This window comes from Neltuma alba, unplaced genomic scaffold (assembly GCF_004799145.2).
Source record: "Neltuma alba isolate B1F8T4 unplaced genomic scaffold, ASM479914v2 tig00002421_pilon, whole genome shotgun sequence".
In the NCBI taxonomy this organism is placed as follows: Eukaryota; Viridiplantae; Streptophyta; class Magnoliopsida; order Fabales; family Fabaceae; genus Neltuma; species Neltuma alba.
Genome location: NW_021632855.1, coordinates 47,227 through 66,022, shown reverse-complemented (window position 1 = coordinate 66,022; position 18,796 = coordinate 47,227). Strand labels below are relative to the sequence as shown.

The following is an 18,796-nucleotide window of genomic DNA, read 5'->3' as shown; positions in this document are numbered from 1 at the left end:
TAGAGCAATTTTTTTAATTTTTTTTATTACAATTGTAAATTGTTCAGACCAGATTTTAACAGTTTAAATTTATTTATTTATTAATTTTTTTAATAACATTATTTTTATAAGATGTTAAATCTGGACCATTGGAATTTTCATCCAATGGTTGTGAAGAGAACAGAAGGATAGTGGAAGGGAAGAGGATGGGAAGTTAGTGGAGAGAATTCAACTCCGTGGGGTGGGACGAAGGCAATTTCAAGTTAAAACGAGGATAATTTTATCCCTGAATTTTTCAATCCCAGGGTAGCTTCAGCAATTCCTCAGTCCGAAGGTACTTCCAGACCCTCCTACCAAACAAGACCATTTAGGCCAATCCCTGTCCCTATCCCTATCCTAACGCCAACCTCTCAATCCCATGTACCATATCCACCTCTCAATCCCATGTACCATATCCGATTATTAATACAAGATTTTATTTAATTTTTATTTTAGTTCTAAATATAAGATCTTAATCTACTTTGTCTCTCATATTTAGATATTTTTTCTCAATATAATCCTTCTAATAATATTAGTTTTAGCCAATATACCTGATTAGTAAGATATTTTAGGAAAGATAACATGTATTTATTACAAGTAACTAACTTAACTTATTTTCTTAATCTCCTCAAATTAGTTAACTAGGTATTATAAATAGGACCGGAGGCAGTACCAAGTAGGGCCACATAATTCCATGGCTATACTCATCTACTTTTGTTGAAACAGCGCCACCACATCCATATTCTGCATATAATTAAATTTACGCAAATATTAAAAAAAAAAATCAAGTTCTTGCTTATAAAACAAATGAAAAACCGGTATAAAAAATGTTTTCTGCAATTATAAGATTATTAAAAAATGGATCTTATATTAAATATTAGAGAGTGCTATTAAATTTCCTACACCAATTGTTTTTTTGCTTTCAACACACTCTTCAAACTCTATGCAACAACAAAAAAATGCACGGGTAGTTTGAACTGATTTTAAGCGGAATAATAACCTTTATTTGGCAATTTGTTCTTGTATTTGTTTGTTTGTTTGTTTAAATTCGTGAGTGGAGGAAAAAAGTGCAGATACAATTTTTAGGACAAGTGGATCCCGTTTTCCAACCATAATACATGGCACAATGTCAACTTCAAAACCATTCAAAGCGATAATAATAGTTAAAGTGTTAGTAGTCTAATTATAATTAAATTGGGATAACTCAGTTATGATGATCAAAATAGTCCTCTACCTCTTGTCTTTTATGAAAGAGTTATTTAATAAATTTGAGCAGATTAAAGCAGTTAGATAAATTAATTAGTTCATTATAATAAATATGACTTAATCTTGAAAACACACCCAATGTAATATTATATTTTATTTATTAGTTTAGATTAGGTGAATTAGTTTGGAAAAAAAACAAATATAATAGATATAAACAAAGTGAATCGATACCTTGTATCTAGTTCTTATTATTCATATGTAAGCTGGTTGAAAAGAATACTATTTAAATAAAAAGTTATTAATTCACAAATGCACAAAACATTCAGAACATATTTATGTATAAAATACACATAATCCAACAAATAAGAGTTATTAAAACACAAATATGACCAACTCTTATTCTTTTTCATTCAAGATGGCATCGATCACTTTAGTTAAAACCGCGGAGAGAAGGAAAAAAAAAATTAAGAAAATTCATGCATCTTGATTACTCTGTTCAAAACTCTTGCCTGGACCAATCACAACATTGATTCACCGATCACCACCGGTTTTTTAATGTACTAAGCACCACCACTTTGCTGACCCTTTATATATACTCCATTGTTTTTACTTCTTTTCTTCACCAAGCAATCACAAAAATGATAGTTATCAATAAGAGCTTCCTTACTGTGTTCTCCTTATTCCTTCTTGTTATCAACTTCACCTTCACCCACGGCGCTAGGTTTTACGTCACAAACAGATGCCCTTACACCGTTTGGGCCGCAGCCGTGCCAGGCGGCGGCCAGCAGCTGAACCCCGGCCAGACGTGGAGCCTTGACGTGGCTGCTGGCACCACCGGTGCTCGCATATGGGGCCGAACTAGTTGCAACTTCGACGGGTCGGGCCGTGGAAGGTGCCAGACCGGCGATTGTGTAGGTCTCCTTAGATGCCAAGCCTATGGGACACCCCCAAACACACTTGCAGAATTTGCCCTAAACCAATACATGAATCTGGACTTCTTTGATATCTCACTTGTTGATGGCTTCAATGTTCCCATGGAGTTTAGTCCGACGTCTAATCGGTGCCGTGGAATCCGGTGCGCCGCCAATATCAACCAGCAGTGCTTAAACGAGTTAAGAGCTCCAGGTGGTTGTAACAACCCTTGCACAGTGTTTAAAACAGATCAATATTGTTGCAATTCTGGGAATTGTGGACCCACTAATTATTCAAGATTCTTCAAGAATAAGTGCCCCGATGCTTTTAGTTACCCTAAGGATAATGCTAGCAGCAAGTTCACTTGCCCAGGAGGAACAACCGACTATAAGGTTGTCTTTTGCCCTTGAATTAGAATATGTACGTCGTACGTTACGTTGTATTGTGTTTTCTCACTCCAAATAAAAGACTCTATGTAATCAGACGTGCGTCAATCTTCCATATCTACGGTGCAAGCACTGGTATATTAATTTGGTGATGAGGTTTCACCAAAAAAAAAAAAAACTTGCTGATGAGGTTATATTAAATTCCCAACCTGTGATTACCTTATCGTGAAATATATGAGTTAAATAACTAATTTAATTTATTAAGTTAGTTATTTATATAAATTTGTGCTAATTTTCCAAAATATCTCTTTGATTCTGGTGCAGTGCTGCATGGGATCATTAAACCATAAATACGATGATTACATCATAAAATCAGACGAACGTTAAAATAGCTTTTGCAAAAATGTATATAAACTACTCTTATTTGAGTTTTAGAAAGGTAAGAAATTTATAATTCATGTAAAAGTTATAATACACTACTTCCTATTTTTCATGTAAGAACTAATTGACTAATTTAAAAATTACTTAAGTTAGTTATTGTAAAAAATACATATTATATTGTTTTTCCTCAAAATATCCTTGTTAATTATGTATATTATTAACTGTAACTATTATTTGATAAAGCCTTTAATATATATAATTACTAGCTATAAGGACTACCTTAAAAAGATAAATAAATATGAGAGACAGTGAATTAGGATATTATATTTAGAACTAATTATTGAATGTCCAATTAGCTCTTATATTAATAATAGAATGTAGTAATTATATTTTATAGAACAATAATATGAATTAGAACTATTCTCTTGGAATTCAGTCTCTACGATTTTAGGTGTTGGTGAATGAAAAAATTGTTTTTGTTATCACAAGGGTTTTAATTGCTAAAGTAGTACAAGTTGTCAATACTTTAATTAAGAAGTTGTTGTCGTTTCATTGGTAGTGATCTTATATAATGTATTGTTGCTCAAATTCTGGCGACGGACAGTGAAGAGATTTTTTTTTTCCCCAATGTAACGATAATTAGATCATTTTACCATTTCAAAATAGTTCATAAAAATTTTAAATTTCATAGAAATAAAATTTCGAGGAACCATTTTAAGATTATGATGTTTTGGTGGACCTTGTTAGCGTACCTTTATCCTATGGTTTTTCTATGATTAATAATTAATGCTTCTAGAACCTGAAAATGGAGAGAAATTACCGTGTTTCAAAAATGGGTAGGCCAAGAAGGTGGCTTTTAATTACGTCCAAATGTTGGGTTAAAATTCAATCAAATAGTTGTTGCTCCATTCTTGCTCAATCAAGATTTTTTCCTCCTTTTTGCAACCAGACAACTAGCATATATATATATATAATTAATTAATTAAAAATAGGATAAAGATGCATCCAACTACTTGTTCTTATTTTCCAAGGATACTCAGCACTCCGATTTTTTTTTAAATACCGTATCCAGCACTATGACATATCTTAAATGTTGCATAATTCTCATATCTTATCATATTAGTTTGAGAAAAAATATATTAGGAAATGATTAAAATGATGATTTTGTTATTATCATAACCATTAACCACAAGATCCATCACACAATCTCAAGCTTAACCATAAGGAAAAGAAATTGCCCATAAGTTTCCCGCAAGAAAATTAAACACAAAGAGGTTTAAAAAATTCATATTTATAAGTTAAACCTGAATAATGATAACAAGTCAAATTTTCATATTTATAAGTGGAGTTGTGTCTTTTATAAGTCAACTTTAAAAAAAAATGATTTTTTTTGGGTACGTCTACCCTGTATTCCTGCCTCAGAACTACATATAATTTTGCCTAACAATAAATATTGCTTTGGTTCCTCCTTCTTCGTGTAATATGCTGCCGGGGAAATATTACCATGAAATGGCTTCACCATGTTCCTTTTGGTCATTCATGGAAACTATGAAGAGTGTATTATTAAGATTTTTTTTTTTGGCTAAGCATAGGTATCTCTTTATTAGAGAGGTTAGCATTCATGTTCAAGACACTGTCATGCACTAAACATAGACATATTTCTTAGTAAGAATTTAAATATTAATTCTTTATATTGTGAGGAGCTAGTTTTTTCCGCTAGATCCCATCTCATTAGTTAGCAAGAAGCTGTCGTTTACCCACATTGAAATATATATAATTTATATTAAGCTATTCAAAGCGATAGAAAACAAGCCAAATTAAATTCATCTCATCATTTATCATATACCTTTTGTTTTCCATTCTGAGCACATTTCTCACACTCAACACACAAATAATTCAAGAATAATGAACGCTTAACACTTAAAAACTGAGGGAAAAAATTTCCATATAGCATGAAAATTTAGTTAATCTCGTTTATTCTTTTTATTTCTTAAAAATTAACTAATCATATATAAATAATTACACTGGATGGTGAGAGGATAAATTAATTAATTAGAGGCAAGATACGTACTACCTCATTAACCCCGAATTATTCCTCCCAAGTTGAATATTTTTCTTCCCTAGGGATTAGCGGATGAGCACCCAAAAATTGGTCAAATAGTAAAACCGATTTTATTAAATAAAATTAATTTTTATTAATCGGGGACTGTCCACTGCAAATTACTTTTTGCAGCACTACTAACCCACCAATTCATGATCAATATAGTCATAATTATAAAGCTAAGCAATTAAGCAGCCTTCCTTATTTACAATTGTCGATTCTTTGAATTATTGTTTAAAGTTGTAGTCATTTTTCACTTCCATTTTTAAATGTTTAAAGAAGGGGTATTTCTACATTAATTGGAAGACTTAGGTCCTATTTGGAACAGCTTATAAGTAGCTTTTTAATGGTAATTTACAGAATACAAGGCAAGTATGTGAGAGTAGTTTTGTCTCAACTTATGTAAAACGTGCTTATAGGAGATTTCTTAAGCTCTTCCAAACAGGCACTTAGTTATGCGAAGTGAAGGATGATTTAATAAAGAAATAAATATCTCACTATGTCCATATGCATTAATGCCGATAAAATAGTAACCTCAATTATGTGACTGACGTAAAACATTCCTTTTTTTTTCCCCTTCCTTTTTTATGTTGTTTGTCTAACCGATCAACATAAATTTTGGACAAAAATTACTACGTTTTTATACAACTATCCTCTACTAATTGATGCAAAAAAGTCTTATCTAACTAATATAGAAAGTACCATCTACAGTAGTAGTTGCAATATTTTTGGTTGTGGCGACGGATTGTTTGCTATGATTACTGTTATCAAACTCACGAGTTCATTTTTGAATTTAACGTTTTTACATGGACTCATGTCAATGTTTATGTTCTATTATGCCCTAAAGTTATATAGTACAACAAATGTTATTATTTTTCTTTCAACATTTTTTTTCGTCACAACATTATTGATCGAAATAGACTTTAAAACTCACAGAATTCTATTCAAAAGAGTGAAAGATCAGAATTTGATCTGTAAACTTATGTAAGAAGGCAGGCAACAAGAACATAGTAAAACGAGTTGAAACAATCCAAAGACAAAAGTCAACTAAAACTCCCCAAGTCTCTATGGTTTTATTACGCATCTGGTTCGAGTTAGCTAGCTAGTGAGATTATTTGCAAGTAACTCCCGCAAAATTTTGTAGATATTTATACATAATGTTCACTCTACAACAAAAATACAAATATTTGATGGTTATTTTTTATCATAATTATCGATTATAAACCATCAAATGTGTAAGCATCGTACATTCACATGGCAAATAACCCTCAAATATTTGTGAAAATATTTGACAGTAAAACCGCCAAGTATTTTAACGTATTAATCATCTTCTTGTATTAAATACTTAATGATTATTGAAAATAGCTGTCAAGTATTTGCCAATCAATACTTAACGGTTATTGACAATAACGGTCAATGTGGGTAAACAAATAAAAAAAAATATCTCAAGTTCCTTAATGATTTTTAATCTAATTGATTTTGTGAACTTTAATGGAAATAATATATATTTTAATTCCATTTTTTTAACCACGCATGGATACAAAATTGACCTGAGTTAGAAATTAATGGCCGTGGGGAGAGAGATAAGATAACCAATATCTGCAGATTACCATCACATCGTTATAAACACTATCTTTTTAGTACATACCACATCAATGGTTCGTGAAAACCAAGACCTAGCTTGACAATATCCGCGTGTTTTAATTTTTTTTTAATGCAAGGGAATATAATGATGGAGAATATAATGGAGTGTAATGCTGATTATCATGGGTTTGTTTGATGCTACCTGCCGTACTTAATATAAGAGCTTATTTAACTTTTATTTTGGTCTTAAATATAAAATTCTAATTTATTTTTTTCTTATATTTATTTATTTTTCATAAGATAATTCTTATAATAATAGTAGTTTTAAATTTTAATTAATATATTTGATTAGTAAGGATATTTTAAAAAAGACAACACCTATTTATTATAAATAATTAATTTAACTAATTTTCTTAAAATATTACTAATTTAAAGTAGTATGTTTACGTTAAATTCTTATGCAACCTTTCGGTTGTCACTACATGGAGTGATAATACGGGGGTCAACTGACATGATGTTGATTGGCTCATGACGGATTGAACCTATGCGGTGCGGGTTAAACGGTATGTTTGTAGGTGGGTTGGGTTTTAGCCATCCCTAACCTGCCTTAATGAGTTGGTGGAAGTACTACCGAGAATTTCTACCTACATGTGAACTTGTATCATTGAAAATATACCCACTCCGTCCCTGTTTGTCAGGAACAATCTCTTTCATATAGTGGTTGTCCTTAAATATAAGAAACAAACCTTTTTATCTAAAATTTTAAACTTATCTTTTCACTTTTATTTTTATTAAATATATGCCACTTATTATCTATTTACACTAAGTTTTTACTCACGATCTCTTATGTACTCGCTTTATAGACAAATGTATAATTTAAAAAAATATGTATTTAACGTATTTATTGCTTTTAATTAAATTTAACATTTTGAAGATTTTGAAAGCTGTTTATTATAATAAGAGACTGAAGGAGAAATTAATTCTCAGCTTATGAGTAATACAATTGGGCTTAATGATATATGTGTTTATCCATAAACTTGGATTGATGTCTTTATTTTTATTGTGGTCGTCTTGTCGTCATAGCTTCTTCAACCCCTTAAGCTTCTACATAAGTAGTATTTTTACGGTAAATTCTTATGCAACCCTTCAGTTATCAGTACGTGGGCTGATAATCACTACTATAAAAAGTTAAATAAGTAGCACATGTTTTGTAGCTCTTTTTCGAACAAGTGCTACAGCTCCTATTTATATTTATATTTTTAACAAATATTAAACATTTGTAGTAGGTTTTTGAGAAAGCGCTACAGCAAACTATAAGTCTTTTGTAGCACTTCTTTAAAAATATACTGCTGGTGTTATATATATATTTTTTATTTGTTAAAAACATTAAACAGCTGTAGCCCTTTTTTAAAAAAACGCTACAACAGGTTATAAATCTTTTGTAGTACTTATTTAAGAATGTGTTACAGGTGTTATATATTTTTTATTATTTTTTAAAAACATTAAATAACTATAGTGCTTTTTTAAAAAAGTACTATGATAGACTATAAGTCTTCAACGGCTTTAATGCGGACCAATTCATGGGTTGTGAGTTTGTTTGTGACGAGTTGAACCCATACAGCACAAGTTAAAAGGTTCGTTTGTATGAACATTGACTTGCCTTGGTGAGATGACTTTACTTTATTTTTTATTTTTTATTTTTAAATATTTTTTCCTTATGTAATATAAAAATATATAACGAAATTTTTGTTTTCCTTCAACATATTTGGTTGAAAGCATCAAATAAATGATATAGATATTTTTTAGTTTTTTATATAAGACATAACATATAATACTACCTCCTGTCTTTAATTAATACAAGATTTCATTTGAATTTTATTTTGGTTCTAAATATAAGACTCCAATCCACTTTGTTTCTTATATTTATGTATTTTTTAAGGTAGTCCTTTGAATAATAGTAGTGCTAGCCAATATACTTTATTAGCAAGGATATTTTAAAAAAGATAGTGCTTATTTATTACAAATAACTAATTTAACTTATTTTCTTAATTTACTTAAATTAGTCAACTAGCTCTTATATTTAAAATTATAGCTAATTCTATAATTATAAATTTATAATCATTAATAAAAATAAAAAATAAAAAATAAAATGCGAGTTAGCTCTTGCGAGCTAACTCATGACAAGTTGCGGGCTTGATGGTGGGTTAAAAATGCTTACTTATTGCGAGTTGGATTTTAACCAATTCTAACCCCCTAATCTTCGATGGGTTAGACCTGCAGCTCAATTTTCTTCTTGTATACCAGTTAAGGAAGTGGAGCTGAACAAAACGGGGAGCGATGGGTGCGAAATGAGGGAGACAACAATGGCTGATGAGTGACGGAATACATCATGTCTTAATCTCAAGAGTCAAGTTTATGTGTTTTATTAAGTTTAATTCATTGTTTGTCCAGTCAATATAATATGTTATGATCAATGGTCAATAGTTATTATACTATAGTTAATAGCTAATATCTGTTAAAGCTAGTGCCTTGCATCAAAATTTTCTTAAACTTGTAACAAAATTGTAAACCAAAAATGAAAAGAATGGATAAATGCTACTACCTCCGGTTCTTAACATAATAACCAGACTAATTTGAGTAGATTAAAAAAATTAGTTAAGTTAGTTATTTATAATAAATAAGTATTGTCATTCTTAAAATACCCTTACTAATCATGTTTATTAGTTAGAATTGTCATTTGATGAAATTTTTAACATCTATAACTACTATAATGATTACTTTAGAAAATAGATAAATATGAAAGAGAAAGTAGATTGGGGTCTTATAATTAAAACCGAATTAAATTTCAAGCTAACTTTTATATTAAAAAGCGGAGGTAGTAATCTGTTGTGATTAACACCTATTAAATTGTAGTTAATAATTAATTCATTGTTTGTACAATCAAAGCTTGATAGGCTTCTTATATATTACCACATTCGACTCTTAATATAAAAGTTAGATAAATAATTTATAAATATTAAAAATGAATTAAATTAGTTATTTGTAATAATAAATGCTGTCTTTTCTAAAATATTTTCATTAATCATATGTATTTGAAGTACTTTTTAACAGTAACTTCTTACGCAATCACTATACAATTACTTGAGAGTAAAATAAATAAATATTAAAGACAAAATAGATTACATTTTATATTTAAAATTAAATTAAATCTCCGATTAGTTCCTATATTTAGGAGGTTATATTTTGTATTATTTTACTAAGATGCTTTAGTTTTAACTAACTGCTAAGAAATGCGTGGCAGCTGGTGCTAACTTCGGCCTTGGACTGATTTGGCATTTGTTAAATAGTGGGGATTGATTGGGGCTTACGCATTTTAAAAAGAGAGATTTTTCTTTCTCTCTCCGTTTTTTTTTTTTTTTGTTCATCACAATTCGTTTCAGAGTTTCAGAGGCATAATCTAATTATTTCAAATCTTAGCTATCCTCTTTCAATTCTATCCAAACATGTGGACGGATCACACAAGCAGGATAATTTTTTTAAATAGATGTGAATTTTTTACGCTACCCAGACAAAGAATTTTTAATTTTAAATGTGAGATTTTATATATAAAATTCAAATCACGTTACCTAAAAGAATTTATATGAATGCATCATCGCCGATTCATTGAACATGTGACCGTTTTTTTTAAATAAGAAAGCTTTTATGTGGAGTCCACAGCAGCAGATCTAGACGAAAGTGATAGATGTTGATTTTGTTTTTTAAAAAAATAATAAGCACATGAATGAAATAAATAAGAAAAATCTTTACCTGTCAACATCAGTATCAAAGATAATTCCAAGATCAGCTTCATTATCAAGAACCACCTGTGTTATGGCTTTCATTGCTGTCTTATCTTCTGGGTTAGGGATATGATTTGGAAACAAGCCTGAACACAAAACATGGAGTTAAATTTTGACTACAATACAGAGCTCAAATCAATCCCCAAGAGATAGATATTACCATCTGGCTCCAAAAATAGACTTTCAGTAGTAATTGCACCCAGTGGTTCAAGAACTTTAGCCTGATTAATCATTGATGAAATGTATGAATTTCTTATGTGGATGTTATGCATAAGATAAAAGGAATTTATGTGGATGCTATGCATAAGATTCAAGCTAAGTGGTCATAATGGAGGAAGGCAATGAGAGCCATTTATGATTGCAATGTACCTCCTAAGCTTAAAGGAAGTTTTATTTAATAGCTATAAAGTTAGCAACGTTATATGGCAGTGAATATTGGGCATTAAAAGGATAACAAGATCAAAAAAATTAAGATAGTGGAGAAAAGGATGTTGAGATGGATGTACAATCATACAAGAAAAAAGAAGATCCGCAATGACTGCTTACAAAGAAAAGTTGGCATGGCATCTATACCAAAAAAGATGGAAAGAAATCGTTTAAGGTGGTTTAAATATGTGCAAAGAAGCATGATAGTCAGTGAGGAAAGTTGAGCAAATAGCTTTTAGCCTTATGAAAAGACGTAGAAGGAGACTGGAAAAAATACCAAAGAAATCTCTTGGTGAAAGGTATATATGAAGAGTTGATTTTTGATAGAGCATAATGATGTAATGTAATCCATATAGCCATCTTCATTTAACAAGATAAGGTTTGTTGTGGTTGTTTTTAGCCCTCCTATTGTTTCGTCTGATTTCACTTTCCCAATCTGAGGCTTAGGAGTAACGCAGTTAGTGCTTCGCAAGAGCAGTGATTGTTGCGATCCAACATCCACCCCTTGTCTTCCTCCCGTCAGATTTCAAAAAAGATTGTGTGTGAATGTCATAGGCACTTCTAAACACTATCAATTTGTCCGTAGAAAACTACATGTTTGTTAATGGTTTAATGAGTATATATTTTGTTCCTTTAGTTTGCAAGTTCATTTTGATGGATCTTTCTGACATAAATGCCTTAATACTCAAAATATTATTTGAAAAAGAACAAGGAGATAATAAAGACCATTTACCGCAAAAAATCCTCCTCCTCCATTGCCTGCGTCCACAACTATGTGGAATCCCTCCAATGGCTTCTCTGTGGATTGATAATATCACGCGATAGTTAGTGAACAATACATATAGGGAGAAAAAATTGGCAAACCAGAGAAGTACTTACAACACCATAAAGAGTCTCTAGAGGCAAAGAGTCTCTTTTCTTATCTCCACTTCATTTAAGAACTTAATATCTATATCTCCTAAATATACTTACTGTCATGCAGTATTTCAGGGAATTCATACCTACGTTTCCAGCCGCTTTACGAACTGCCTTCACCAAATCAGATGTATACACAGCCATGTAATCAACTTTCTTAATGGATTTTGAAGCCTTTCCCTCCGTATTCATCAAACTCTCTTTTGTAAATTTTGTGTATATGTCTGCAGCTCGCTCTAAGATGTCTGTAATGTCAGCCTTCCCAAGCCCACCAGAGTTTGTGAAAAATTTAAATCCATTCCTGTTGAAAGGCAGATGACTTGCTGTTCATAAACATGAAAATTTATAATCAGTGGATGTAATAATATTAAAAGGTGATGTGTACATGAAACTACTTTAGTTACCACAATCCAGATAGAAATTTACTCTAGAATGTAGTTTGCACCACACACACAGTAGTTAACGGGAAAGTGTCAAATCATGCTTGCAGAGTTTGTATTAAATATTCAACCTAACAGCTTGAGTTCTTGTCATGAACTAAAAGTTTGTCTTACCATAGTTAATTTTTGTAAGTTTTTAAAAGCTTAACTATTTTTCCTCTTCCTTATTTTCCTTTTGGTGTCAGATCCTTGTTCGTAACCCTTAAAACTTCAACAGAGAGGCAGATGCTGTTGGCTGTGCATCTCTACACTCGAAGCCAAAAAGGATTTCAAGCAACAAAGCATGTTAAAGGTTCTTATGGCATTCCTGCGATTCTGTCTAACAACTCAAACTTTTATGTTTGATGGTTCCTAAACAATAGGACAAGATTTCCATTACCTTGTCCAAAGTTTTAAAAAGTTGAAGAAGATTAAATGCATGTAATTGATTGGGGTATTTTGGGAAACATAATATTTATTTATTACAAATAACTAACTTAATTAATATTGTTAAATTAGTTATCTTGCTCTCATATTAAGGATTGACTGCAGTATTAAGTAAGGGGGAGATAGTATTGTGCATATGTTGTTAACTCGGTTACCGAAATGCAGACGCAGGCACAAAGCGTTTTCATAAGCTGCAAACTCAATGGGGCATTCCAAAGTTCATCGACCTCGAGTCGTTCGAGGACCCTTCAAATGGATTTTTGATTGGGGATGCCTGCGTTTTGGGAGCCGAAATCTTTGTGATCAAGCCTCCATCCAAACAAGAATGCCTGTCAATTATAGAAGAACCTCCTCTTCTTTCTTATAGGTGGAGATTCGACAATTTTTCAAGAGCTAATCTAGAAAAGTACGAGTCTGCACTTTTCTTTGCTGGGGACTACAAATGGTATGAAACACTAATGCTTCCTAACCTCTTGGCCAATCGCCTACTAACGTTTTTGATGGAATATTGGTTATTATATGCTCGAGTTTGAGTCCCTAATGTGCTCTCTCCTAATATTTTCTTGTTTTGGGTAATGTGACAATCTTCAAAATGTGGTTTTTTTAAAATTAAATTTTAAGTGATATTGCGATATCTGGCGATGATAAAATGGTGCAATTATGAATCTTTAACAATTTTTCAAAGAAATTAAATCGGCATACGTACCGCACAATTTCATCAGCATAAAATATTAAAATATCACTCATTTCATATGAAACATAATTATGAAGAGAAGATTGAGGTATGTTGGTGCCTTATAAAAGAGTATAAGATTAGAGGGAGGTAATCCAAGCCCTTATTGATTTAATCCTTACCCAAAAAAAAAAAAAACAAGAGGTTAATTAATATGGGTCCTCTTCTCATGAGTTTCAAAAAGTTCTGGGATTTGCCTGCCATCCCTTAAAGAAGGATTTACTTGCTTACCTTTAATGAGATTTGTTCTCTCTTTTTGTTGATTAATAAAAGTTACATTATCTTCATAATTCCTTTTCCTAAATCATATTTTAAATGCATGAAATATCTTATTTTGGTATTATTGCTGCAGGAAACTCGTTGTCTACCCTAATGGGATGCATGAGGGCAAAGGCAATAGTATCTCACTGTTTCTGACCATAGACACCTCGTCAATTCCATCCAACACTAAATTATATGTGCACTGCATTTTGCGTGTCAAGGACCAAATCAAGGGGCGCCATGCCGAAACAAAATGTGAGGTCCACAACTAAATAAATTTTGTTTTATACTATCTCCGGTTCTTAATACAATAGTTATATAACTAATTTGAGAATATTAAAAAAATTAGTTAAATTAGTTATTTGTCAGAACTATGTATTCATCTTTTTAAACTATCATCTTTAATCATATACATTACATCGTTAGAATCATTTCTTGATAAGAATCTCTTTTAATCGATAAGAATATTTTAAGAAAAGTTAGTAAATAAAGTGAATTAAGGTTTTATCTTTAGAATCAAACCCAACCCTCAAACTAGTTTTTATATTAATAATCAGAGAAGTAGCGTTGATATTTTTAGTAAAGAATATTTTAGTAAAGTTTCTTATTAAATATTTTATTGATAAAAAGGGTCTGATAATTTTTTATACACATAAATCACTGTTATTCTACAGAGTACTGGCGCTCTAATTTAGGTTATCCTTATCAATAAAACTTTTGACATGTAGGAGATTTTTAAATCAGATTTCTCTAAAAATTTACAGAGTCGCATGATGTATTTTATTTTAATTTAATAGTTCAAATTTATTGTGGGGACTGCTGGTAAAAAAAGAAATTATTGTGGGGACAAGATGTAACCATATTTAATGAAAAATTTGTAAGTGATTAATTTAAATTGACTTAATGGTTATGATATTTTAATAAAAATTTTATATGTATTTTTGTACAAAAAAAACTTATGATGTCGCATACCTATAGCCAAATACCTTATGAAAAATAATTCAGAATATCTTTAAATTATTTTAGACTTGAAATTAATATCTACCTGTTTTTTACAGCGTTAAAAGTCAAAGTCAATATAACTTTGTTGCGTTGTCTACCCCTTTGAAATAGACTTCATTAAATGTGCGGGTAAGGTGGCGAAATACGGTGCATAATAAATGGATGGTGGAGATTGGAGCTAACGTGAACGAGGAATCCACATGCTCAAATCCTGGGTGGCGATTCTGTGCTGCGGCCAACAGAGGCAGAGAGATGCTCCTTTCCAAAACTAGCCCTCCGATTGATCATTGGATAGCTATTATGTAATGTCACGGAAAGCCGAGACATATTCCTGCCCCTCTCACCGGAAAGCCTACTTCTTCTCCCATCCTCTTCCTTTCCATTATCTTTTTTAGCCCTTCATAATCATTGGATCAAAACTTCAATAGTTCAGATTTAATATTTTACAATATTTTATAAAAATAAATATAATTATAAAAATAGATAAATAAATTTAAACTGTTAAAATCTAATTTGATCAGCTCATATCTACAGGTTGTTATTACAAGCAAATTTTTTTCAATCTTTTTTATTACAGTTGTTAACTGTTCAGACAAGATTTTAACAATTTAAATTTATTTATTTATTTTAATAATATTATTTTTATAAGATGTTAAATCTGGACTATTGAAATTTGGATCTAATGATTGTGAAAGGAAAAAGAAGATAGTGGAGGGGAAGAGAATGGAAGAAGAAGTGGAGAGAATCCAAATCCCTGCTTTTATGGCTGGGGGCATAACTGCTTTTCACGCTATTTATATTCATTTTATTTAATTATTTAATTATTTTTTTACCAGATTATTTAATTATTGATAAAGACGTAGATTCTGGGAGATTATTAGGCCACGTTTTCTGATTTTCTGTGGCTCTAATTTTATTATTATAATGTATGGAATTTGGTTTGAGGATTGAGTGATTTTGTGCTTAATTTCGGTGTTAGTTAGTGTAGATTTTTTAATAATTATAAATTAAAACTCATTACGTTTTGTTGTCAAAATATTTTTTTGATGCATTGGAAAATTTGTCAAAATATTTTATTAAACATTAAATATTACGTCATTGGACAAAGGTTTTTTTTAATAAAACAAATTTGAAATAACTAAGTTTATTTTTGTATTGAAATATTTTAAGCACTAAGAAATAAGTTCTTCATTATACAAAACAGTAGGTTGAATTTTTCAATTTTTCCACTGTCTAACAATAAAAAATTATTCATTCCTATAGGCACTCTTTGATCCCAGATGCTTGCTTTGGTCCTGATGAAGAGAACATATGCTTAGGTCCAAATATTCTTTCTTTTTTAAAATTACCTTTAGGTTTAATTTTTAACATGTGAAATTAAAATAATTTTTTACGTTTTATAAGTTAAGGTGGTAGATATTTATTTTAAACCTTAAAAATAATTCAATTGTGATCATCACATGATGGCAAGAAAATTAGAACCATAAAATTTTTTAAAGTATTCAAAGCACTTGAAAATTTTTTTTAAGAGTATTCGATGAACCTTAATCTTTGCAATTATTTAAATTGATATTTACAATTTATTTTTACTAAAAATTTGTAAGACCTGATTTTCATTAAATTTATTTATTTATATATATTTTTTTCAGAATTGAAGTGCCGTCTCTTATTTGAAAAGGAACAAGTTGCTGTGGACACTCTGGGGACCAATATATTTGAAATTTGATGGTTAGGGTATTAGTCATTCAACCATAAGAGACCCAAAACGTCACACTGTTTGTTTGGAGCAGAAAGGGAGTGGCCCAACGGCTTCATTTAATTCTGATGAATTGGATCATAATTAGCAAGTATTGGGTCAAGTTCAGAAATTAGCAGGACCATCTGACGGCCTGTCGCATGTTAAAAATTGCTCCCATTCTTTTAAGTCAATGCTACCAAAAAAATTCTTCTTTACCAACAAGTATTGATCTAAGTAGAAAGATCTTGAGTACTTTAAAAATCATGTTTCAAGTTTAATCTTTAGGGCAGTGTGTCTGAAGAAAATATTATTGGGAGGGGTTCCCGCCACGACATCTGATAGTACCTTAAGAGATTAGTTTCTTATCATTCGGGTGGAAGATATTTTGGACAACCCAGAAAAAAATATTCTTTTAACGACTAATAAAGTTGGATCTAGTAAAAGAAATTAGTCCTTTATAGCTCAACGAATTAAGATTTGAATTCTTGTTGGGAGAGTTGACTCACATTTAGTGCCTAACAGTGCCTTAAATATGATTGCTTCTAATAAGAGAATATCCGTGCCTAGCATTTAAAAAAAAAAAAGCTTCTTTGAACAATCAATCGGGTTGGATTTAACAGAAAGGGTTAGTTTTTCAAAACGTGGTGAACCAGGGTTTTAATCTCCATTAAGAGAGGTGTCCACACTTAGTTTCAAACAATGCTTCAAATATGATTGCCTTAAAAAAGAATACATATGCTTAGTTTAAAAAAAAAAAAAAAAAAGCTTCCTTGAACGCTTCAGATGAGTACATGGGAGACATGCGAGAAGAGGTGGTGGGGTGAAGGCAATTTCAAGTTAAAACGAGGATAATTTTGTCCCTGAATTTTTCAATCCCAAGGCAGCTTCAGCAATTCCTCAGTCCGAAGGTACTTCCAGACCCTCCTACCAAACAAGACCATTTAGGCCAATCCCTGTTCCTATCCTAACGCCAACCTCTCAATCCCATGTACTATATCCGATTATTAATATAAAATTTTATTTAATTTTTATTTTAATCTTACATATAAGATCTTAATCTACTTTGTCTCTTATATTTAGATATTTTTTTTAATATAATCCTTCTAATAATATTAGTTTTAACCAACATACCTGATTAGTAAGATATTTTAGGAAAGATAACATGTATTTATTACAAATAACTAACTTAACTTATTTTCTTAATCTCCTCAAATTAGTCAATTAAGTCTTATAAATAGTACCGGAGGCAGTACCAAGTAGGGCCACATAATTCCATGGCTATACTCATCTACTTTTGTTGAAACAGCGCCACCACATCCATATTCTGCATATAATTAAATTTACGCAAATATAAAAAAAAAATCAAGTTCTTGCTTATAAAACAAATTATAAACCGGTATAAAAAATGTTTTCTACAATTATAAGATTATTAAAAAATGGATCTTATATTAAATATTAGAGAGTGCTATTAAATTTCCTACACCATTGTTTTTTTTTTTTTTGCTTTCAACACACTCTTCAAACTCTATGCAACAACAAAAAAATGCACGGGTAGTTTGAACTGATTTTAAGCGGAATAATAACCTTTATTTGGCAATTTGTTCTTGTATTTATTTGTTTGTTTGTTTAAATTCGTGAGTGGAGGAAAAAAGTGCGGATACAATTTTTAGGACAAGTGGATCCCGTTTTCCAACCATAATACATGGCACAATGTCAACTTCAAAACCATTCAAAGCGATAATAATAGTTAAAGTGTTAGTAGTCTAATTATAATTAAATTGGGATAACTCAGTTATGATGATCAAAATAGTCCTCTACCTCTTGTCTTTTATGAAAGAGTTATTTAATAAATTTGAGCAGATTAAAGCAGTTAGATAAATTAATTAGTTCATTATAATAAATATGACTTAATCTTGAAAACACACCCAATGTAATATTATATTTTATTTATTAGTTTAGATTAGGTAAATTAGTTTGGAAAAAAACAAATATAATAGATATAAACAAAGTGAATCGATACATTGTACCTAGGTCTTATTATTCATATGTAAGCTGGTTGAAAAGAATATTATTTAAATAAAAAGTTATTAATTCACAAATGCACAAAACATTCAGAACATATTTATGTATAAAATACACATAATCCAACAAATAAGAGTTATTAAAACACAAATATGACCAACTCTTATTCTTTTTCATTCAAAATGGCATCGATCACTTTAGTTAAAACCGGGGAGAGAAGGGAAAAAAAAAATTAAGAAAATTCATGCATCTTGATTACTCTGTTCAAAACTCTTGCCTGGACCAATCACAACATTGATTCACCGATCACCACCGGTTTTTTAATGTCCTAAGCACCACCACTTTGCTGACCCTATATATATACTCCATTGTTTTTACTTCTTTTCTTCAACAAGCAGTCACAAAA

General features: G+C 30.6%; 2 protein-coding genes across 2 annotated transcripts; both read left to right on the top strand.

Moving 5' to 3' along the window:
* The first annotated feature begins 1,862 nt into the window (after positions 1–1,862).
* LOC114726962 (protein P21-like) lies at positions 1,863–2,546 on the top strand. Its single transcript, XM_028913672.1, has one exon. It carries the CDS (start codon positions 1,863–1,865, stop codon positions 2,544–2,546), a length of 684 nt encoding a protein of 227 aa, XP_028769505.1.
* A 9,283-nt stretch (positions 2,547–11,829) lies between these two features.
* On the top strand, positions 11,830–13,900 carry LOC114726898 (uncharacterized). Its single transcript, XM_028913622.1, has 4 exons — positions 11,830–11,912; positions 12,394–12,500; positions 12,800–13,079; positions 13,720–13,900. The coding sequence occupies exons 1-4, from the start codon at positions 11,830–11,832 to the stop codon at positions 13,898–13,900; spliced, it is 651 nt and encodes a 216-aa protein (XP_028769455.1).
* The last annotated feature ends 4,896 nt before the right edge of the window (positions 13,901–18,796 follow it).

Bases quoted from the DNA above. Each gene is read 5' to 3' on its own strand.
- LOC114726898 (XM_028913622.1), top strand. From the start codon at position 11,830: ATGCAGTATTTCAGGGAATTCATACCTACGTTTCCAGCCGCTTTACGA. The intron at 11,913-12,393 runs GTAATCAACTTT...TTTTGGTGTCAG, and splicing joins TCAGATGTATACACAGCCAT to ATCCTTGTTCGTAACCCTTA. The intron at 12,501-12,799 runs GTTCTTATGGCA...ACCGAAATGCAG, and splicing joins AGCAACAAAGCATGTTAAAG to ACGCAGGCACAAAGCGTTTT.
- LOC114726962 (XM_028913672.1), top strand. From the start codon at position 1,863: ATGATAGTTATCAATAAGAGCTTCCTTACTGTGTTCTCCTTATTCCTT.